Here is a 24,105-nt window from a genome sequence, read left to right as displayed (position 1 = left end):
CCTCCATTACTTCACGTTCGTGACCGACCTCTCACGTTCGCGAAGAGAAAACATCCCCAACCCAAAATCTCCCTTTCGCGGTCGCGAGAGATCCTTCATGATTGCGAAGCATTAGACACCAGAAGCCAAAAATCAGCACTTCCAACAAGTCAAAAATGGTCTGAAGCCTATCCAAAACTCACCTGAGCCCCTCGGACTCCAAACTGAACATGCACAAAAGTGTAATAACATCATATAAACTTGTTCGCTATTGTGAATCATCAATATAAAATCAAATAACAAGAATTGATCATCAAAACTCAAGATTTTAACTTGAAAACTCATTTTTCACAATCTTTCACAAAATGCGCCGAAACTCGCTCGGGTCAACCTGGACCCCAACCAAACGTGCTTACAAGTCCAAAAAATCATACGATCCTACTGAAATCGTCAAAATACCGATCCGAGGTCGTTTACCAATCTTGTAGATCGTGGTCAACTCAAGTTATTTTTAAAGCAAAAAAATCACATTTTCTTTAAATTTTACGTAAAAACTTTTTGGAAAATGATACGAACCATGCACACAAATCAAGAAATACCAAATGAAGCTCATATATGTCTCGAAATACGAAAATAAGGGCTAGTACTCAAAATGACCTATCGGGTCGTTATATTTTCCACCTCTAAAAGAAATATTCGTCCTCGAATGGACATAGAAAAGTACCTAGACTGGTAAAAAGGTGGGGGTATCTACTCCTCATATCGGCTCGAACTTCCATGTAGCTGCCTCAATCGATTGACTTCTCCATTGACTTTTTATAGAGGTAAAACTCTTAGATCTCAACTTGTGAACATGTCGGTCTAAAATAGCTACCGGCTCCTCCTCATAGGTCAAATTTTGATCAAGTTGTACCGTGATGAAGTCCAAAACATGTGAGTTGTCCTCATGGTACTTTCGAAGTATGGAAACGTGAAATACTGAATGTACCCCTGCTAGGCTAGGAGGCAAAGCAAGCCTATAAGCAACCTCCCTAACTCTTTCCAAGATCTCAAACAGTCCAATAAACCTCAGGCTCAACTTGCCCTTCTTCCCAAACCGCATCGCGTCCTTCATAGGCGACACTTGGAGAAGAAGCTTCTCACCTACCATATAAGCTACATCTCGAACCATCAGGTCTGCATAACTCTTCTGCCTGGACAAAGTTGTACGAAGTCGCTCCTGAATTACCTTAACCTTCTCCATAGCATCACAGACCAAATTAGTGCCCAACAATCTAGCCTCTCTGGGCTCAAACCAACTAATCGGCGAACGACACCGCCTCCCAACTAAGGCCTTATACGGAGCAATCTGGATGCTCAACTGGTCGATGTTGTTGTAGGCGAACTCTGCGAGCGATAGAAACTGATCACATGAACCTCCAAAATCCATAACACATGCATGTAATATGTCCTCCAAGATCTGAATAGTGCGCTCGGATTGACCGTCTGTCTAAGGATGAAATCTGGTACTCAGCTCGACCTCACACTGCACGACTCTCTAAAAGTGCAATGTGAATTGCATGCCTCTGTCAAAAATGATGAAAATAGGCACGTCGTGTAGGCGGATAATCTACTGGATGTAAATCTGAGCCAACCGCTCTGAAGAATAGGAAGTCACCACCAGAATGATGTGTGCGGACATATTCAACCAGTCTATTGTATTGGTGGAAAAAAGGCATGATATGTGGACTATCGTCAAGGTGACAGGGCATGACATGTGGACCATCAACAAGGTGACAATTGGCATTTCCAATTAGACGAGTTAAAGAATTTAAGAAGGCACGGGAGAAACACCCCCAGGATTTCTCTAAGAAAGAAACCGGCTTTGATAGCTGGAAAAGAAGAAATAGGAGCAAAATGGATAAATACCACTAAAGAGGGAAGATGCATGAATTTGTTATAAATAATGAAGGGAAATCGACATTAATCGTGGTTACGGGAAATCTTCAGTCATGAATTCTTCCGTTACAATTATATATGGTAAGTGGGTAATCAAGGCAATTAATGCCATTAACAAGCCCGAATTAAGTAAGAAAACCGTTATAATTGTGTACTCCTATATAAGGGCATGGTCCTCATTTGTAATGGTATTTGATTTTTTATTGAATATAGGCAATTATTCTTTAATTTATTCATAAGCATCCAACCGCAATTCTAGGAGAGATTATCAATCTACTTCGAATTTTCTTTCCTTGTCCATTGTTTCCATTATTTGTTTTATTCTTCAAATTATTGAGAAAGTGAAGTAAATTTTGGTTATTAGTAACCTGATTTCTTCTTGATATTGACTTTGACCGAGAAATCTATTTTTGGGTTAAACATCTACAATAACCCAGTCTGTGTCAAACTTTCTCAAGGTCTGTGGTAAGCCTACCACAAAATCCATAGTGATGCGCTCCCATTTCCACTCCGGTATCTCCAATCTCTGAGTCAAACCACCTGTTTTATGTTGCTCATACTTCACTTGTTGACAATTCAAACACCGAGATACATAAGCAATGATGTCTTTCTTAATCCAGGTCTCTAATAATGCTGCTTCAAATCACAGTACATCTTTGCAGTGCCCGGACGAATGGCATACCACGAACTATGAGCCTCTTCAAGGATCAACTCTCTCAACCCATCAACATTTGAAACACAAATCCGTCCTTGAATCTGCATAACACCATCATCACCAATCACAACCTCCTTAGCACCATCGTGCTGCACCATATCCTTCAACACCAACAAGTGAGGTTCATCAAGCTGTCGAGCCTCCAACAACAATGATTGTGCTACAACACAAGCAAAAACACGTTTGGGCTCAAAAATATCCAATCTCAAAAACTGATTGGCCAAAGCCTGAACATCCATGGCTAGTGGCCTCTCTACTACCGGTAAATATGCCAAACTGCCCATGCTCTTAGCCTTCCTACTAATTGTGTCGGCTATTATATTGGCCTTCCCCAAATGATATAATATGGTGATAACATAGTCCTTCAACAACTATAACCATCTCCACTGCCGTAAATCTAGGTCCTTCTGCTTGAACAGGTGCTGGAGACTCTGATAGTCAGTATAGACCTCACAATGAACGCCGTAGAGATAGTGCCTCCAAATATTCAGCGCGTGAATAATGACTGCCAACTCCAAATAATGCACAAGGTAATTTTTCTCATGAACCTTCAACTGCTGAGACGCGTAGGCAATCACCCTACCATCGTGCATCAATATCGCACCAAGCCCAATACACGATGCATCACAATACACGATGTAGGATCCTGAACCTGTAGGCAACACCAAAACTAAGGTTGTGGTCAATGCAGTCTTGAGCTTCTGAAAGCTCACTTCACACTCGTCGAACCATATGAAAAGAGCACCCTTTTGGGTCAACTTGGTAAATGGGGTTGAGATAGATGAAAATCCCTCCACGAACAGGCGATAATAATCCGCCAAGCCCAAGAAGCTCCGAATCTCTATAGGCGAAGTAGGTCTAGGCTAGTTTTGAATTACCTCAATCTTCTTAGTATCCACCTTAATGCCCTCAGAAGATACAACATGGCCCAAAAAGGCAATCGAGTCCAACCAGAACTCACACTTTGAAAACTTGGTGTATAACTGGCGATCCCTTAAAGTCTGAAATACGATCCGTAGATGTTACTCGTGCTCCTTTCTACTGCAGGAGTAAACCAAGATATCATCAATGAAGACGATCACAAAAGAATCTAGATATGGCTTGGACACCCAGTTCATCAAAACCATAAAGGTTGCTGGAGCATTAGTCAAGCCAAATGACATCACTAGAAACTCAGAGTGACCATACCGAGTCTGAAAAGTTGTCTTAGGAATATCTTATGCCCTAATCTTCAACTGATGGTAACCAGATCTCAAGTCAATCTTTGAAAATACCTTGGCACCCTGAAGTTGATCAAATAAGTCATCAATCCTCAGTAACAGATACTTGTTCTTGATAGTGACTTTGTTCGACTGTTGATAATCTATACACATCCTCATCGTTCCATCCTTCTTCTTCACAAACAATACCGGTGCACCCCAAGGTGAGACATTAGGTCTAATGAATCCTTTATCAAGCAAATCTTGCAACTGCTCCTTCAGTTCTTTCAACTCAACTGGGGCCATATGACATGGTGCGGTAGAAATGGGCTGAGTGCCCAAAACCAGATCAATACAGAAGTCGATATCTCTGTCGGGTGGCATCCCAGCAAATCTATAGGAAATACCTCTAGGAACTCGCGCACAAATAGCACTGAATCTATGGAAGGAACCTCCATACTAGGATCATGGTTATAGGCCAAGTATGCTAGACATCTCTTCTCGACCACACACCTAACCTTCACATAAGAAATGACCCTACTAGTGGAATGACCCGGAGTCCCTCTCCACTCCAATCGAGGCAACCGCGACATAGCTAAGGTCAAAATCTTGGCGTGACAATCCAAGATCGCATGATATGGTGATAACTAGTCGATGCCCAAGATAACATCAAAGTCCACAATACTGAGTAAAATAAGATCTACCCTAGTCTCATAACTCCCGATAGACACCAAACACGAACTATAAATACATTCTACCACAATAGAATCTCCCACAGGCGTAGATGTATAAACAAGAGCACCTAAAGAATCACGATACATATCCAGATATAAAGCAAAATAGGATGACACATATGATAAAACCCGTATCAAATAAAACTGAGGCATCTCTATGGCAAATCAGAACAATTCCTGTGATGACCGCATCAGATGACTCTGCCTCAGGTCTAGTTGGGAATGCATGAAAATAGGGCTGAGCCCCACCACTCTGACTTTTGCCTCTCGGACGACCTCTAACTGGCTGGCCTCCACCTCTAACGGCTTGACCACCACCTCTAGTTGTCTGACCCCCGCCTCTAGCTGGCTGAGCAGGCGCTGGAGCAACTGGTTCCAGAACCATGGCACGAGAACCTTGCTGAGGCACATTACTTTGAAGTCTGGGACAGTACCTCCTGATATGACCCCGCACATCCATCCATAAAGCACTCTCTCGGCTGCTGTAACTGTTGAATCTGGGACTGAACCTGACGGCCCAAATAACCATCGTGATAGTTCTGAATCGGCGGTGCACTCATGGGAGCTGGAGGTGCACTGTAGGTTAGCTGCTCATAACGAGACCCATAAGAACCACGATTTCTCGAAGCACCATGTGGTACCTGAAGTGTTAACTAAATCAGCCTATGAGGGTGGCTTCTACCAAATGAACCCATGCCTCTAGATGAGGCACCACTGAAACCACCAAAATTACGAGGCCTCTTCTCAGATACCGCCTCCCTACCCTGACCACGAATCATCTCGATCCATTTAGCAATCCCTACCACCTGCTGGAAAGCAATATCATCCCTAGTTTCATTGGCTATTTGTAGCCTGATACCAAAAGTAAGGCCAACAATGAATCTCCTCACCCTTTCCCTCTCAGTAGGGAATAAGACAACTACATGGCGAGATAAATCTATGAATCAGGTCTCGTACTAGGTAACATTCATGCTACCCTACTGGAGGTGCTCAAATTGCATGTGGTACTCCTCTCTTAGAGTAAAAGGGATGAACTTCTTCAAAAATAGCTGTGAAAACTGATCCCAAGTGAGTAGAGGTGATCCCATTAGTCTACCTCGAACATAGTCCCGCCACCATCTCTTGGTGAAGCCGTGCATCTGAAATATCGCAAAGTCAAATCTATTAGACTCCACTATAACCATATTGCGCAATACCTCGTGGAAACGGTCAATGAAATCCTGTGGGTCTTCAGAAGGTGTGCCACCAAAGAGAATAGGAAATAACTTAGTGAACTTGTCCAATCCTTTCAACCTCTCTGCGACATAGTGTGCTTCTCCCCGAGCTGAGTAGCAATAATGGGCTAAAATACTCTAACTGTTGGGATCGCCGGAGTCTAATATGTGGGAGCCATCTACTCCCGATTGTGAGTAGCGGGAGTCTGGGCTCCTCCCCCAGCCTGAGAGATGGCTAGTGCCACAGGAAATGCATCGGCCTGGGCCACACTCTCCATAAGTCCCACTAAGTGTATTAGAGCGTCCTGAAGTATGGGAGTCGCTATGAACCCCTCTGGGACCTGAGCTGGTCCAACTGGCACAACTGGAGTAGGGATCTCCTCCCCCTGCTCGATTTGAGGCTCTGCAATAGGTGCTGCTGCGCGGGCTCTAGGCTGAGCTCTTCCCCTGCCTCTGGCTCGACCTCGGCCCCGGCCCCTACCCCTAGTAGAGGCTGCAACCCGGGGCTCCGGCTCGACTGTGGATGTTGTGCGTGTCCTTGCCATCTGCGAGAAAACAAGAACAAAATGGTTCAAACTTCCGTGATAGAATAAAGTCGCACGATAGAGAAATAAAGAAGTAACATTTCCTAAAGCTCTATATCCTCTAGAAGATAAGTACAAATGTCTCTGTACCGATCATCCAGACTCTACTAAGCTTGTTCATGACTTGTGAGACCTAGGAAACCCGGCTCTAATACCAACTTGTCACGACTCGAAACCCCCACCGCGGGGTCATCATGGCGCCTAAAGTCTACTTGCTAGGCAAGCCAACATTAGTACACAATTAATCATTTAAAACCAAAATTGAAAGCAATTTAATGATAAATAAAGCTGTAGAGTTTTAAAAGAAGATATAATAACTCCAAATACTGATTAATCAAACCTCAAAATTTGGTGTCACAAGTACATAAGCATTCTAACAGTGCTACAACCAAAATCTGAATGAAAGTACAACTGTTTGAAATGAAAATAAACAATAGAACTAGATAGGGAAGGGGATTTCAGAGTTGCGGACGTCGTACAACTATACCTCAAGTCTCCGTGATCAGCTAATCCAAGCATGCCTTCACTAACTGCTACTGGGGCCAATACCAGAATCTTCACAAGAAGTGCAGAAGTGTAGCATGAGTACAACCGACCCTATGTACTCTATAAGTATCGAGCCTAACCTCGACGAGGTAGTGGCGAGGCTATAACAAGGCACTCACTAAAAATCTATACGAATATAATGAAATAACAACGAAAGAGAGAAAGCAATTATAACATGAAAACTGGAACATAAATTATATAATAGAGGACCTCAAAATAACATCAAATCTCAATTTTCTCAATATAATCCGGATACGGGAAACAACAGTTTGAAACAGTTAAATATGTCTTCTTCATTGCGACGCTCAATTCGATCCACAAATATATAAATAAATAATATCTTCTCCGTTGTGGCGCGTAACCAGATCCACAAATATATAAATAACATGTTTTTTCCGTTGCGGCGCGCAACTCGATCCAAAATATAAATGTACAAATACCGTTGTGGCGTGGCAATAATATCAATATCTGTTATGGCGCGCAACCCGATCCCACAAAAATATAAATCAAACGTATAAACTACAACCAACTACGGCATAATCCCATTAATACACAATAAATGAATTATATAATTAAATACATAAAGCGGATAAAAGAAGCTATCTAAGAACACACGAGGTATAAAGGCAAGTAAAGACAGTCAATAAATAACTACATGGATACATAAAAATAATTAGTAACTAAGGCATGTAACGGATCCAAGGATGAATTTAACACGTAAAGGCAAGTAGCAATTAAAGTATTTAACAAGTAATAACATGGATCAAATAAAGGCATGAAATAATTGAAAACAATAAATAAATATCTCAACCCACATGCTTAACCTGTGACTACGTATATACACTCGTCACCTTGCATATACGTCGTCCCCACACATAAATTAAGTAGCAAATAGATCAATAGTCATGATTCCCTCAAGTCAAATTTAACCACGATACTTACCTCTTTTCGCAACCCAATCAATGCTCAACCACAACATTTCCTTTAGAATTAGCCTCCAAACTAATCAAATCTAGCCAAATATAGTTCAATTAATTCAAAATAATCTTTAAAACTACCCACGAGTGAAACTGGTTAGATCTTTAATGAAATTGGAAAAAAAAATTAACAAAAGTCAACCCCGAGCTTGCTTGGTCAAAATTCGAGATTCGGACTAAAGCCCGATTAGCTCTTCACCCCCGAGCCCGGTTATGTGATATATTTTGAAATCCGACCTCAATTTGAGTTCTAAATCTCAATTTTGTAAAATCCCTAGTTTCTACCCAAAACCCCTAATTTCTACCATGAATATCATAGATTAAGGTTAAAAATCAATGGGTGATTATGGAAATACATCAAAACTAGTTAAAATTCACTAACCATTGAAGTGGGGATGGAAATATCTTTAAATCCTCTCTAGGCCGAGCTTTATCTTTCAAAAATAATATTGAATGCCTAAATCTCGACTTTCAGCACTTTTAAATATCTGGGCATTAGGTGTTTTTAGCGTTCGCGAAGCACCTGACGCATTCACGAAAGCTTAATTCTCAGCCTGCTATCGCGTTCGCGTCCCCTGATCTGCGTTCGCGAAGAAGAACCCTGCAATCCCCCGGGTCCTCCCCAAAGCTTCGCGTTTGCGAGATGCCTATCGCGTTTGCGAAGGGTAAGCCCTTCATTGCTTCGTGTTCACAACCGACCTCTCGTATTCGCGAAGAGAAACTAGCCCCAGCCCAAAATCTCCCATTCGCGATCACGAGAGAGCCTTCACGATCGCGAAGCATTAGACACCAGAAGTCAAAAATAACAGTTCCAACAAGTCAAAAATAGTTCGAAGCCTATCCAAAACTCGCCTGAGCCCCTCGGAAAACAAACCGAACATGCACACAAGTGTAATAACATCATATAAACCTGTTCGCTATTTCAAATCTTCAATATAACATCAAATAACAAGAATTTATCATCAAAACTCAAGATTTCAACTTGAAAACTTATTTTTCACAATCTTTCACAAAATGCACTGAAACTCGCTCGGGTCACTCCAGACCCACCCAAACAAACATGCGTACAAGTCCAAAAATATCATACGAACCTATCGGAATCGTCAAAATACCGATTCGAGTTTGTTTACCAAGATTGTTGACTGTGGTTTCGGTTCAAATAAATATCATAATTTATAACAAGGATTGAGTTACTTTTTAAAATCTGTCAAATAACAATAATTACGTAAAAGTCTTTATATAGTCAACCTAAGGTGGTAGGTCATATGTACTAACAAACTTTGGATCGTGCTGTGTAATTATGTGTATGTATGCTTGTAAATTTTAGAAAACCCCCTGCAGTGTTTTCTTCCTATTCAATATTCTAAATTCTGCTTATTTTGGAAAGTGCTTTTTTGTTAGAAGTATTTTTTCAAAAAAGGTATTTTAAAAAATATTTTTGCTAATAGTAGACACTATTTTGTTCTTAGCAAGCTTTCAAAAAATGCTTATGAGAAGAAGCTACAATTTAATTTTCAAGCTTATCAAAAATAACTTTTGCTATTACCTAAAAATATTTTTTTTAGAAGCTTGGTCAAACACCTCAAATCTCTAAAATAAATAGAGTATTTAAAATTTAACTAGCTTGGAATCAAATTGCCAAAATCAACCTTAAGATTTCGATTCTGAAATTAGACTTTATTAGAACTTCAGACCCGAAAGGTCTAAAGTTTGATTTGGCAGTTGAAACTTCTTTAAATCAATTAATACTTCTTTCCTTATTTTTGTGATTCGATTGATGTTTTCCTTTTATGATTTTGGTTAATTCAACACTATATAAACCCCTCCCCCAATTTCCCTAAAACGGACTGAAAAATTACTACCCTCTCCCACTCTCACTCACTCGATATTATTCTGAAACTATTGGTTCTTGGCCGACTGAAAGCCAAGGCTATCGGAATTTGCTTTATCTACCTCCCAGTGTGAGCACTGCTCGGGGCTCATCTGAATCCCTTGTGAACTCTGACGCACTCGGATTGGGATCCTGCAGTCCTCTGTTGCTACTGATCTTTGAAATATTGCTAAAATTTGTTCTTCTCCTTTACTTGTTCGTTAATTTTTACTGGTCAGTATCTTTGACTCTCGCAATTTTATCCTTTTGCTTGTGTTCATGCCTTGTATATCTATGCCACTTAAGCTTTAGTGAACCGATATGTTACTATGTCGTCTCTACTTATGGTCCTATTTGCTTTAAAGTTGTCTTGTAGCTGTATGCTTTTCTAGCATTAGAACCTGCCTAAAACTCTAAGTTTGATGTATGCCCTCGATTTCTAACTATCTTAAGTCTACTTAGCCTAATATGTTTGGGTATGCCTGAATGCTTATACCTGTTGTTTGCCATGGGTTCATCTCTCTACTTGTTCCAGATTCTTTGTGATAAACTAGCTTATACCCAGAATTTGTTCTAATGTATTACCTCATGCTGAGTCATTTGTGTAAAACTTATGGTTGATCCATGGATCATGTGATTTATAAGTACCAATATTGCCCGGACCTGTAAACAAACATGACATGCTTTTCTGCTACTTATAAACTTCAATGTGTGCTCCCTGACTTGTTCAAACCTTGTATTGTTTAGTGCTGCCTAAGACCTCTAGAACATATCTCAGTGTTCAGTTCCCCTCCCTACATGAAATTAATTGGTGTTAATCTAGATACATGCCTGCCTTGTTGATCCAAGTGACATGCCTCTTGAACTTTTCTTGTTTTATGACTAATGTTTAGCATGCTAAAAGTTTCCCCTGTTAAGCAATTGCTTGATCATGAACTTGTGTTGTTATAGCTTCCATGTCAAACATACCATGTTAAGGTTGTGCTCTACTGATTCTCCTGGCTTTTACGATGAAACCTTTTGTCTAAAATGCTTTAGGCTAGTCCTGGATAGTGTCTTGTTTCGAAACTCTACTTGAAGTAGTCTGCTACCCCATGATGACTATTCCTGTTACTTCAACTTAGTTTTCTGAAAATATAAGCATGTGTGTACCTTGTGAATGCTTCATGTAATCTTATCCATATACCTTGGCGAGAATTGATGTTATTTACAGTTTTAAGAATTGCAGTGTGTGTGGAGTTCAAGTTGCGTAATTAAATCCCTGTGTAGTCTGCTTGTTTGTTAGTTTGGCATCCAATTGGGTAAGCAGGGTCTTCATTTGGGCCTAAATTTGTTGGATCTTATGTGTTGTTGGACATGTGTAGGACTACGACTTCCACTACTAGACCTCTTGTTAAAACTGGTCTAAACTTCAGGCTAGTTTGGCTCTAACATTTCAAATAGTGCTCTTAACATCAGTTACTTGGTGCCATTTCTACATATTGATAATAATGAAGAGGGGTTTGCAGAAATATGATACTTTTTAGGATAATTTTTAATTTTTGATCCCCGCTTACTTCGTGGATAAAATTTTAAAGTTAAAAGTTAAAAGTTAAAAGTGTTGCTCATGGGGCGAATGCGAAAACACTTATTGAATTTGAAGTTATAACCTCGGGGCATGCCAGGACAAAATCTAAGACTATTTGCTTTGAGTACTATTTGTGTACTTCATTGGGCTAATCAGTAAAGACCCAATTTAGATTTCCCATTCAAATGGCTGCCCAACTCCAAACGGGTCAAAAGCTAACATAATTCGTGTCAATGGCTTTTGAGCTAAAAATATCAACAGAAACATGAGGTCATCAAGTAAAGAAAGCAAAAGGAAAAACAAGTATGGTTCATCCCCAACAAGAACCCGACCCGTTAAACCATCAGGACCCGACTCAAGACCTTCGGGTTCCAGGCTATCTCGTCCACCATCAGCTGCTCTCCTTGAGAGTGAAATTGTCACTGATTCAAACTTGGCTTTGTTTGAGAAGCTTGAAATTTCTTCTAATAACAACCCAAGAAGTTTCCCGTATAGTGTGAAGCAGCAGTGTTGGGGGAAAGCGGAGAAAGTGAAGGGTAGAGACCCGGACCGATGGCGCCGCGACCCGTTGGGGAATATACTGTTTCGGAAGCTTGTGGGTTGTCCTGGTTGTCTATGCCATGACTATGACCATATTATTCCCTATTCCAAGGTACTTTTCTTCCAAGTTCTCAATTTTTACTCCCTCGGTTTTGTTTTGTGTGTGAATCTGTTTGATTGGAAATCAGAGTATGAGGAAGAAAGAAAGATTTGACAGGTAAGTAATATACCAAAATGCTCTTAGAATCTACTCCATTTCTATTAATGTGACTGTAGTTTGGCTCGGCATAAGTTTAAAAAATAAAATAAAGACTATTGAAATTTGTGGTCAAATATATCCTAATATATATGTGGCTATAAGATATTTTTTTGATAAGTGTGTGGCTATAAGATATTTGAAACTTGTGGTTTGAAATATTCCGTAATATTTGTGTTATTATAAAAGTTTAGAAACCCCTGACCAAGATGTCAACAAAAATATTCTAATAGTGATAATAAAAAAGACTTGGGAATCAAAAAATTGAAAGGATAGCCCTTCGACGGGAACTCCTACTACTTCTATCTACCTACATCATTCTTTCTTTCATAAATCAAGCAGGGAAAATAGAAAGTTTAAAGTCAAAATTGTTTTCAAATATCAAAATATGTTATTCTTTTTTATGTTCTAATAAGGAAAGTGTCACATAACTTGAAACGGAGGGAACAATTATTTTTGATGCCATGTAATTTTTATAGAAGTATGTCTTTAATGTTAAAAGGGGAAGAACTAAAGTTTTCATAAATATAGAAAGCTGTCAATTTTTATAAATAGACCACATACAAAATGAAACAGATGGAGTATCTTTTAGATTGATAAGGTGGACAAGTCTTGTGAGCTATGCAAAGCTTAAACGTCCAGGCTCAAGTCTGGATAAAGCAGGAGAGTTGTGTAAAAAGTAAAAACTATATACTTTCTAGACTGGAATGGATGTATATGATGATATGATTTATATAGCTGAATCTGAATAATTTGGGGTTGAGCTGCAGTTGATGTGTAGTGTCTATAAGATGGACATGTTTAGAATATTGAGCTTTGACACTATTTTGGGGTAACCCTGAGTTGGGGTTAATAGCAGCATTTTTGGGTTCAGACTACAAGGTTCTCTGAGACTTTCTATTTCTTTATGCATTCCCCGGCATAATTGATTTTGTGGCACTGTTTGTTCTAGAAGCTGTCTGCTAAGTGTTCTTTCTAATCCTTGTATTTATAAAAAATTGCAGTGTAGGAGATTTAGGTTATTAAATTGATCCTTTAATGATGTGAAAAACTAAAAGAAAATATGTTGATAACTTGATGATCTGATGAGTATAAGACACACCTATTTGTATGTGTTAAATAAAAGACACACACACATATATATATATATATATATATATATATATATATATTTTTGAGAATGTTTGAAAAATACCACCATTGCGAATAAGGATTCCATGGACGCATTTGTGGATTTTTAAACATATCTTTTCCTGTTTTTTCGCTATTGTTTGCTAAACTGTTCCTAAAAAATATAATCAAAGATTCAATTAATTTGGACATGTTAGGTAAACATTGATGCTAAAAATAAGACCAGAGAAATTAAAACGTATAAAATTTAATGCATACTTCATACTTAATAATTCACAAAAATATTCACACATTGTTGGTTTTAGTCCTACACAAAAACTTCACCAACCAACAAATACAGTCATGGTCAATAGAGCAATAAAAGTATTACCCAAATCTTTCACCTAACTTTTCATGTTACACAAAACAACAATTTAGTTATAGCAGATATATAAAAATAGCGACACTGCAAATAGTTTAAATTTTAATCTACCCTCCCCGCACTTGAATGTTTCATCATCCCGGATGAAAACGCGTTGTTAGACGAGATCTCCAGCTTCGCTAGCACCTCCAACTACACTACCTCCACCAAACTGGGACCACATATCATCCATCCAAGCATTATTATCAGAATCAACAAAATAGTATTGTTGTTCATCCACACCTTTTCTTTTCCCAAGAACTTCTCGAGGCCTTTCTGCATTCCGTTCGGCTATATTTAGATCCCTCACTTTGGGAGCGTCGGGATCCAAGCTTGTATTCTTAGGTGGAAACAATGGATATCTGGCGGCAATGTAGGTGCAGTTTGTGATGCTGGCTGCCCGTTTACAAAATTCAGATTCACTAAATGAAAAGGGAAAAAATCTATTAGTATCTTTTACCCATTTTTGCTTCCATAACCCATATTCTTCACATAGTTGGTAAACGCCCAAATCATAACGATAGTGTAGTTATGCATTAAAACATTCTTAACCTTGACAGGTTTTTTGTCAACCGAGCTTCTGAACCGACAAAATTTTCTCCTTGCTCTTGAACACCGATTTTCACATTTTCAAATGCTTTGATTAGTAATTCCATCTTATCGTTCACCTTCTAGGCATGGTTGGTTTCGGTCTTCCCCTAGCATTAAGTGATGCTTTTTTCCTCGTTTTGGTTTTATAGTTCTTCCATCTTTAGCCATCAGAATTTCTTGATGATCATTTTCCCTGACCGTGTAAATACTTCTCTTGGCTAAACTCCAGCTTCCAGAATCAATTTAGTTATAATGAAAGGAAACAACAAACTTTTTTATTTGGACTTGAGACGAAAGTATTGGATATTGTTGCTAATGTTTTTAGTCTTTACCAATATCAAGAGGCATTTTGGAACAAATCACATAAGTGAAATCATTGAGTCCTTGTAAATTTCAGTTTTGTTCAAGTAAGGAGTTAGATGGCTACTCACAAAGCTGAGTATTGGTCTTGCCCGATAACCAATATTCTGGGAACAAATGTTACTTTTAGCTTCAGATTTTTCAAAAGTCTAGTCTTTTCCAAATGGACATAATTTCTCCTCAATTAAATCCATGTTCGGATTTGCAATGAAAGCCAAAGTTGATTCATCCTCAAAAGTAGGCAAATTATAAAGCTTTTCAATGGCAAAAGGGAAGTAGTCTAGCGTTTCCCCTTAGACAGTAGAGAAGTGAGAGTTGGGGTCCAATTTCTTATAAAGTTTCATTACCAAATCTAGATAAAATCCTCCTGACTGTTGAGAAAACAGTTCTCATTGATAATGTTGAATAACCCTTGCAATGAATGTATCTTTGCTTCCATCCTCACAGTTGATGCATTCATTGCTAGAGTTATTTAACACTACCTATAGGAACTGTTTTCTCAACCGGCAAGAGGATTTTATCTGAATTTGGAAATTTTGTAAGGAGTTGGATTCTAACTCGTACTTCTCTACTGTCGGAGGAAAAAAGCTAGACTACTCTCCCTTTGCCATTAGAAAGTTTTATAATCTGCTACTTCTGGGGATGAAGCAACTTTGGCTTTCATTGCAAATCCAACATGAATTTAATTGTGTCCATTTGGACTTATAAAAAAATGGAGCTATAAGTACATCCGTTCCCGAAATCAAGGTCACTGGACGAGATCAATAATCAACTTTTTGAGTAGCCGTCTAACCCTTAACTCGAACAAAGGACTAAATAATTTTCACCTATGCGATTTGTTCCAGAATGCCTCTGGAACACATTACCTACCAGATTTCCTTCCACTATAACTCGGTTGATTCTGGAGCCGGAGTTCAACAAGAGGAGCATTTAGACGGTTAGAAAAAATAATCACCAAGAAATCTTGATGGCTAAAGATGGAAGATACTACAAGACCAAAACAATGAGAAGGAAAAAGAGAACCATTCAATGCTAGGGGAAGATCGGAACCAGCCATGCTTTGAAAGATGGGGGATAAGATTGACAGCTTGTTTTGATGGTTGTTACCTATCATATTGTATCGTATTGTTACTTTAAATACAATGTTTGTTTTGAATGTTATTTAAATTTTATTATATCGTATCGTTAAATCCATCGTTATGTAATGACGAAAAGTGTCACTTTATGAAACGCCGGATTTGGTGTGCTGACGTCGTTTCTTTGCTTCTTTCCTCTCATCTTGCCCTTCTTTATTATTAAATAATCATATTTTATTCTTTATTCTACTTTTTATATAATAATTCTACTCCGTATCCTATTTTGTTTTAGTAATGTTGCAAGTTTATTCTTCATATTGTTAGTGCGTAACATCATGAAACGACGGCAAACGATACAATCTATTCAAACATTGTATTCATCAAACAATATAATACAGTACAATACAATACGATACATTATGAAACGACATGTAACAACAATCCAAACAAGCTGTGAATTACTAACCAAAGCATTTGAAGATGTGAAAATTAGTGTTTCAGGAGCAAGGAGATAGAGCTGTTGGTTTAGAAGTCTGGTTAATGAAAAATTTGGACAGGGTTGAGAATATTTTAATACAACATTCACTTTATACTAGCTCTACAATTTGGGTGTTTGCCAACTATGTGAAGAATGTGGGAGCAAAAATGGGTTACACAATACAAATGGATTTTCCCCCTTTTCATTTTATGGATCCTGATTCTGTATATGGGCAGCCACCAGCACAATGTATTAGTGATTAGCATTTAAGATTAAAATCTAGTATAAGAAGACTGTCACTAAAATATTAATAGCGACAAAATCTGCATTCTTCATTTGGATATCAAATTTAAAATGATTTTCGAACTTGATTGACATGATTTTCAACAATCAACTGAATCTTAACTCCGGACTAGTTGGATCTGCTATATCAATCTTTCATATATATATTCTGATTACTTTTGAGAATATATCATAGTTAAACTATTTTTTACGCTGACTAACCTACCGCAACACTCCTCATATTCGGATTTGCTGCCGGCTAGTCCTGCGAACCTTACAGAGGCGAAGTTTGATTGTCATGATTGTACTTCATATTCCACTTAGTTGTAGTTCTTTGAATTTTTTGTCCATGTATTTGTTGCTTGTATTTATAGCGAGTTTTTCTTTGATTACACATTTCAGTTCTTTTTTACGCTTAAAACCATAGTAGATTTTGAAACTCTATGCCTTTTACCTTTAATGATACTATTAGAAAGTGGCACAATGTTGTCGGAATGGCCAGTAAAAATAGGCGTTGTGTCACTGGGACAACCATCAGAAATGGACATAGACTGAACAGACCGTTATAGAAAATAAGTGTGGCATCACTAGTAGGGTCACCGGAGATAGATGTAGTGCCTTCACAACGATCACTTGGAGATCGGCACTGTACCGTCAGAGCTGGCACCGAAAATAGAAATGTTGCTGCTTGAACGGGAACGGTAGGAGTTACTTAAACCACTACCACAATTGTAGAGTCTTTGATACCATTTTTAGATAACAAGAGAAATGAAGAGATACATAGATAACTTGATGATTTGGTAAATGGAAAGCATTACTTTTTTCAAACAAAAGATATAGATGATATGTCCAGTGTGGGACATCTCAAAAATAAGTTTACATATCTAACATTCTAACACTAACTCTTTAACATTCCAACAACCCATAAAAAAAGCTCTGTAACATTCTAGCAAATTAGCTTCAGAGAAGTTTGGAGCTTCCGCTTGTCCTTTTTCCAAGAAGGAAAACAACATAGCGAGACAGGTGCTTTGGACCGCCGCCAGATAAGTACAAGCTACCTGAGTCTCTATCGATATAGTAGAGGTGCTGATACCATGTGGAAAAATAAGAGAATAGAGATAGTAGAGGCAGTGGTACCATGTGAGAAAATAAGAGGGAATACTTGATCATCTGATGACACAGGACAGAGCTATTTATCTGTGTGAACATAATATACATGATATTTGCACACTGCAGGACAATATCTAACATCAAAATTGATCCTTAAACATTTTAGCATTTTAATAATAACCCTTGACATTCTAACATATACATTTACCAACTCAAGCTCTGTACTGAAATTTTCCTTGTGGTGCTTGTGCTTCACTCCTGAGGAAAGGAAAAGGGAAGTCAAAAATAAAAGTTACAACAATTCATAAATACCTGAATTGGGGGTACGACCGTTATTCCTTAGCTTGTATACCGGATCTCATTTCATTGACAGGATTGTTAGACTAATTTGTCAAAGACATTCTTCACATGGACTGCATGATGAGAACTTGATAACGTCTCAAGAAAAAAATGAACAGTTAATTTTTTTTTAATCTCAGTTCTTTTGCATGTTCATTTTTCATTTTATCACACCTGTGATTGCAAAAATATCCAAAACTGAGTCAAGAATCAAACAAGTAATAGAAATGTTTTTTTCTTCCCAAAAATTCTGCACAGTCTTAATTGAGTAGGACTTCGTTAAACTTTGCAAAAGCAAATAAGAGGATGAGGAAGAAGCAAAAGAAGAGTATAATATATAGGAGGAATTGAGAGAGAGAGGTCTATACTTCTGGGGGAAAAAAATACAAGCATGCTTAGGTTCATATAATGCACATTGTAAATGGCTTTGCTAAAGAGCTAGTAGTTTCCAACAATTTCATTTCTGTTCCCTTTATTTCTTCTTCTTGGGTTTGCTACAGAAGGTGGGGCAAGTGCTAAACTTGCTAATGAAATTGCTTTGTATATTCTGTTTTGGTAATGCTCTATGATACGACGACTTCTAGCCTTAGCTTTGCATTCACACCATCAGTTTCAATCAGAACTTTGTGGCATCAACCGAAAAGCTTACATTAAAAATGCTTTCTTTCTAATCTGTTGTACTGATTATAAATGTCTGCTTCTAGAGAAGATGGACTAGTCTTTTCAAGCCACTGTCTGTTATAGATGCTTTATTATTGACCTTTTGTTGGACCGACAAAATTTAGAAAGTAGACATTTTTAATTGAGGCTCGTTTTTTTTCAACATTTTTAATTGAGGTTATCTGTTTCAAATTTTTGTAGGGTGGACAAAGTACATTAGAGAATTGTCAGGTTCTGCAGGTGAGATTTTCTTTCCTGTAAAACATATCTGTTTGTGCTTTAATGTGGAGTATCTTGAAAAATCCTTAGCTGCACTATGGCATACTTATGGATGTCCTGTTATTGTCTGATTCATTTTGACAGTTAATCTGTATGATAGTTTATAGTAAGTGCTGCTTTAGAAAACAATGTTTATTACTGATTTGAAACATATCCTACTTTATCTTTTAGCTGCCAGTTCATTAGAAAAAACAGGGAGTATTAATAGCATGTTTGGCCAAGCTGGAAAAATCAGTTTATTTTGGGATGTGCTTTTTTCAAAAGTGCTTTTCGAAAAAGTACTTTTAGAGGCTAATCAATTTGAAAAGTACTTTCGAGCAACAACTAGTGTTTGGCAAGCTTTTCAAAAAGTGCTTTTAAGTATTAAATTAGGAATAAGGACATGAAGAGATTTAGAGCCCGTTTGGATAGACTTATTTTAAGTGACTTTTAAGCATAAGCCATAAGTTAGGAATTCTAGCTTTTGGCCTTCTTTTTTTTTTGGGGTCATTTTAGCTTAAAAACAAGTGCTTAAAAGCTAAGTTGCTCAGACATGACAGTTTAGATGTTGCACCCGTGTCGACACGACACTAGTATGGGTGTGGGTCAGTGTTGTGAAGAGCGTGAAGCGAGAAAAAGCGACAACCCCTATTTCACGAGAAGCGAGAAGCGAGAAGCGAAGCGTTCGCTTTTTTGAAGTGAAGCGGAATTTAAAAAAAAAAAATTAAAATAAATACTGCAGAGACAACACATGTAATTGTAAGCAAATGTTCAATAATTCAATTAAAAAACTAAAGAGTAGCATCAATTAAAGCACAAAATGAGCATCCTATTCTCTGTTAAAAACTGAAAAAATTGGGCAGCAATTTTCTGGAAAAAATTCGCCAGCATTTCGCCGGTTTTTGGACGTTTAGAAAGAAAAAAAGAAAGAAAAAAAAGAAGAAGAAGAATGAAAATCAGAAGTTCAGAACATACCTGTTGAAGTCTTGAACTTGAAGTTGAAGAAGAAGAAGAACAACCCTAGTTGATGCTTTGAGATTCTTTCAGAAATCAGAAGTAGATGAAGAAGAAGAAGTCGCTGCTGTTGGAAGTTGAAGAACCCTAGTCGCTGCTGTTGAAGAAGTCCAGACTAGTGTTTTATCCAAAAAACTCGTTTTTAATAAAATAAGGTTGGGTATTTTAAAACAGAGAAGCGGACGCTTCTTCGCTTCTCTTTCCCCGCTTCTCACTTAAAGCGAGGAAGCAGACCCTTTTTTAAACACTGGTGTGGGTATGGGATCTGTACCGGATTTGGTCAAACAATTTTGGATACGTTGACCATGATGGACGGAAAATTTCAAGACGAGATACAATTTGATTCTCGGAATCAGAACCAAAACTAGGGTAAATTTGAAGAAAATAGCATGTATTACTAGGAAATCAATCCTTACTTATCTACAACTTGAGAATAAAAAAAAACAAACTTTACAAGTTATACGTAAGTATTCCACAAAATTTCTCAAAATTTAGAGATATTTTTATTTTTTTAATTATTTTTAGCCGAATCCCCGCACCTGTTCCCGAATCTTAGAATTTATATCTCAAAGGATCCGACCTTTAGATCCGCACCCGTGTTGGACACTCGCACCCATATCCGAGCAACTTAGCTTAAAAAATACTTTTTTACTTTATCCAAACACTACAAAATGGCTTAAACGCTATTTTGGCTTAAAAACAATTAAAATAAGCTAATCCAAACGGGCTCTTAACTTAATAGTTAATATTATACGAGTAGATAAATAATCACAAATATTTATTATTAAAAATAATAATTAAGTTTTTTATTTTATTTAAGTAAACTCTAAAAATAAAATTGAAATGTACTTTATTCTGATTTAAACATATCAAAAAATCTTTCAATAAATATGAAAGTTCACCCCAAAAGTCATTATATATTACTTAATAGTTTAAAATAAGTAAGGCTATTTTGGTATTATACAATATTTTGCTAAGGATATTATTTGTAAGAAGAAATCCAAAACTGCTTCTGCTTCTGGGGAGAAGCTACTTTTTTCTGTTTCTCAAAAACTGCTTCTGCTTCTACCCAAAAGCACTTTTTATCCCCCAAAAAGCTTGGCCAAACACCTCAAGTTGAGAAAAAATCACTTTTTTGAGAAAAAAACAATTTTGGCCATGGGAGAAGCTTGGCCAAACAGGCTATAAGACTATTTAGGGATTATGGTCACTTGCGTATCTTGTGCTTTATCTCCTTAATTATTTTGCTGCTTGGGTTCTCCATTTTTATCCATGTTCTCTGAACTAGTTATTTGTTTGACTGCTCCTTTGTGATTGCCGGAAGTGTAAAATCTGGTACATCTCTTGGATCCAGTGCCAATCTCAATATTGAAATGGAACTTGGCTAGCCAACCTTCATCCCTCCTCCACTTCACCCAAAAAGAGGGGGAAAAAGCCGAAGAGAAAAGAAAAGGTTATGATTATGTAGAGAGCGGGAAGTAACTGGGGAATTAGTGTGTCTAAGAGTTGACATAATTGATGGTACAACTCTCTTCCTGCAGGCGACAGTTAATCGATCCAAGGGGAATCGAACTGATATATCAAAGGCTGAACTTATTCAGAGAAGTTCTTATTGTCGGGTTTCAGGTAGATGCAGTCTTGTGTTCAAGTATTCATAGTTTATGATTTACCTCTGCCAATTAACCTTTTAAAATTACATCCAGGTCGTGACATGGATCTTCTTGAACTTTCTGCCTACGGCAATGTCCGTCATGGGCAAGATTCTGGGGGATGTAAAATTCAGTGAGTCATTATTTTGATAATTTCAGTATTACAACTTCTTTGTACAAGATACTCTAGAATGACATTGATGCACTTCTCTTCCATAATCAAAGGAAAGGGTGTCTGTTGGAATTTAGGCCTAGTATTCGTGTATCAAGTTGCCCACAGTTGTTAACTGACAATTGTAGCTAGCTTCATGATCCTTGCTACTTGTATTTATTCTCTTTACAAATCAATTAAAGCTCTTCACTACTTCCACTCTCACCTCTTATTTTCTTCTGTTTCTGTCTTCGCTTTTCTATTTGCTCTATGTTTATACGTGCTAGTTAATACCCTTCTTCTGTTCATTCTGGAGTAGACAAAGGAAGTGGCTTGAAAAGTGGTATTACTACTTAATGAAAGCTCGAGGAATTTTGTTGAGAACGTTTCAGCTTCATGTAAAGCACTTCTGACTTGTTTTTTGTAGTTTGTGTAGGTGCAGCCACTGGGTTGCTGTTGTTGTGTAGGTGCAGATTAATTACCTCTGCAATCATGCATAGACCCTAAGAAGTCGTTGAGGGAGTTATTCTTGCTCACAACCCCTTAAGGTTTGCACTCATTCTCTTTTGATAGAAAAAAGGAAGAACTACCTAAATTGTTTGAAAATTACGTCTGTAGTTTTTTATCGTTACCTTGATAGAAAAGGCTAGAGATTGATTATACACAAGGCAGTTAGTCAGTAGCAGTCAAGTAATTAGCACATTTTGTAGGCTGATGGTGATGATATTTTGTTTCATATTCTCATATTCTTAAGTATTCAGCACGTTGATTGTTGCCAATTTCACGAAGCTATCATTACAGTAGAGTGTTGCTTTTAGGAAAAGCTGAAGCAGCAAAAGAGTGTAGCAGGTACCGGTCAAAGAGTGTAGCAAAAGTGAAAAGCATGGTTTACTAGGTTCAAATTCTAGTACTAGACAAACATCGCTAAGTGATTTTATTCATATGCCTAAACTTTGACGGACATAGAGCTCGTTTGGGTTAGCCGATTGTAAATATCTGATAAGCTTGAGGTGCTGAAAAGCTCTGTTTTAAAAGGCGTTTTTGGGGCGAGCCCCGGGGCGAGGCGTACCAAAAACGCCCCGGGGCGATGGTGTGGGGCGAAAGTCTCAAGAGGCGTACGCTCGGGCGTTCGGGGCACATTTTTTTAGTAAGGAATAAGCCCTAGAGACTTTTTCAAATTAAAACAAAATTTGTTGAATTAATCCTTCATATAATACCCAAATTCTCAAAAGTCAGTTTGGTAATTACTCAAGGTTTAAAAAGGAACTCAAAAGTATTAAATTTAAAAGTAAAGACCTTTTTTTATTGATTTAAGCCCTAATTTATGGTTTTCACAAATTTTTATCTTGTCCGCTAGTCTGCTAATATCTCTCAAAAGCAACGAATGTTTAATTTGTTTTACAAATACAAAGAGAACTACATTTTTCTTCATGGCAGCAAATTCAAAGTTCAAATTGCAGGTTAATCATCCTTTTTGTTCCTGCATATAGAAAACTTTATTCTTTTAGACTCAAATTACTTGTGCTTGTAAGTAACGTATAATAGATTGTTTTGATTAGTTTTTTGTGAGGATGAAACACACATATATATAGTTTTCTTCAATTATTATGCAATTTTACATGTTTGTAAATATTAACTGTCACTATATTATTTTATAAAATATTAAAAATTAAATATCTATGGGGCTTACGCCCCGCGCCTCGGCATATGTAAAATGCCCCGCCTTACGCCCATGCCTTTTAAAACACTGCTGAAAAGCACTATAAAGTGCGAAAATTGGTTTTGTAAATAAGCAATTATGTGTTCGGGTTAGGGCTGGGCATATATCAGGTAAAACCAATAACCCGAACCGTTAATTATTTATTGGGTTATCGGTATTGGGTTATTGGGTTAACGATTCGGTAACGGTTTCGAATTTTTTCACTATTGGGTTATCGGTTCGGGTCTCGGTTTGGCAATTCTGTTATTGGGTTAACCGATAACCCAATAAGGATTAACAAAATTACTACTTTACCCTTAAGTATATACATATGCAGCTATGGTAGGGCTTCATTCTTTCCTATTCTTTTTCAGCCTCAGCCGCATTCTTCAGAGTTCAGACTCTTCACTCTTCAATTGCTTCACAGTTCACATTTCTCAGCCGCATTCTTCAGCTTCATCTTCATTCTTCGTGTAAGTTTTTAGTTGCTTCATCTTCATTGTCTAAACGGAACTTCATTGTCTAGGAAATCGTAGAATCAGCTTTAAGAATGAAAAACTTCTGAGAATATTAATTGTAAAATCACAGAGAAAGTAGGTGTAGGTTAAACCAATATGTATTTTGTTCAGTTGCCTTATGTCTAGATTCTTTTAATATGTTTTTTAAGATTTTGTCATGAAAATAGAACCTTACTGGTAGTGCATTCACCGATCAAAAGAAATTACTGGTACTGCAGTGTGCAGTCAGTAGTAACACATTTGATTAGAAACCCTAAACGTGTGGGCCGA

At 37.7% G+C, this 24,105-nt stretch overlaps 1 protein-coding gene across 6 annotated transcripts; it reads left to right on the top strand.

The window, feature by feature from the left end:
* Positions 1 to 9,730: 9,730 nt before the first annotated feature.
* LOC107823203 (uncharacterized) lies at positions 9,731 to 23,830 on the top strand. 6 transcript variants are annotated; one of them, XM_016649803.2, is made up of 7 exons: positions 9,731 to 9,990; positions 11,585 to 11,975; positions 18,748 to 18,786; positions 21,360 to 21,444; positions 21,522 to 21,600; positions 22,046 to 22,166; positions 23,692 to 23,830. In XM_016649803.2, the coding sequence occupies exons 2-6, from the start codon at positions 11,589 to 11,591 to the stop codon at positions 22,083 to 22,085; spliced, it is 630 nt and encodes a 209-aa protein (XP_016505289.1). In that variant the 5' UTR covers positions 9,731 to 9,990; positions 11,585 to 11,588; the 3' UTR covers positions 22,086 to 22,166; positions 23,692 to 23,830. The 6 variants fall into 6 exon arrangements, with proteins under 6 accessions (XP_016505289.1, XP_075104435.1, XP_075104434.1 ...); XM_075248333.1 differs by having other exon boundaries at positions 9,855 to 9,990; positions 11,496 to 11,975; XM_075248334.1 differs by lacking the exon at positions 23,692 to 23,830 and having other exon boundaries at positions 9,820 to 9,990; positions 11,496 to 11,975; positions 22,046 to 22,397.
* The last annotated feature ends 275 nt before the right edge of the window (positions 23,831 to 24,105 follow it).

Source organism: Nicotiana tabacum, chromosome 24 (genome assembly GCF_000715075.1).
Source record: "Nicotiana tabacum cultivar K326 chromosome 24, ASM71507v2, whole genome shotgun sequence".
Classification (NCBI taxonomy): Eukaryota; Viridiplantae; Streptophyta; class Magnoliopsida; order Solanales; family Solanaceae; genus Nicotiana; species Nicotiana tabacum.
This window is presented reverse-complemented; position numbering and strand designations above follow the sequence as displayed.

Excerpts from the sequence above, each read along its gene's own strand:
- LOC107823203 (XM_016649803.2), top strand. The coding sequence starts at position 11,589 with ATGAGGTCATCAAGTAAAGAAAGCAAAAGGAAAAACAAGTATGGTTCA. Across the intron at positions 11,976-18,747 it reads ATATTATTCCCTATTCCAAG|GGTGGACAAAGTACATTAGA; the intron begins GTACTTTTCTTC and ends AAATTTTTGTAG. Across the intron at positions 21,601-22,045 it reads TCTGGGGGATGTAAAATTCA|TTTGTGTAGGTGCAGCCACT; the intron begins GTGAGTCATTAT and ends TGTTTTTTGTAG.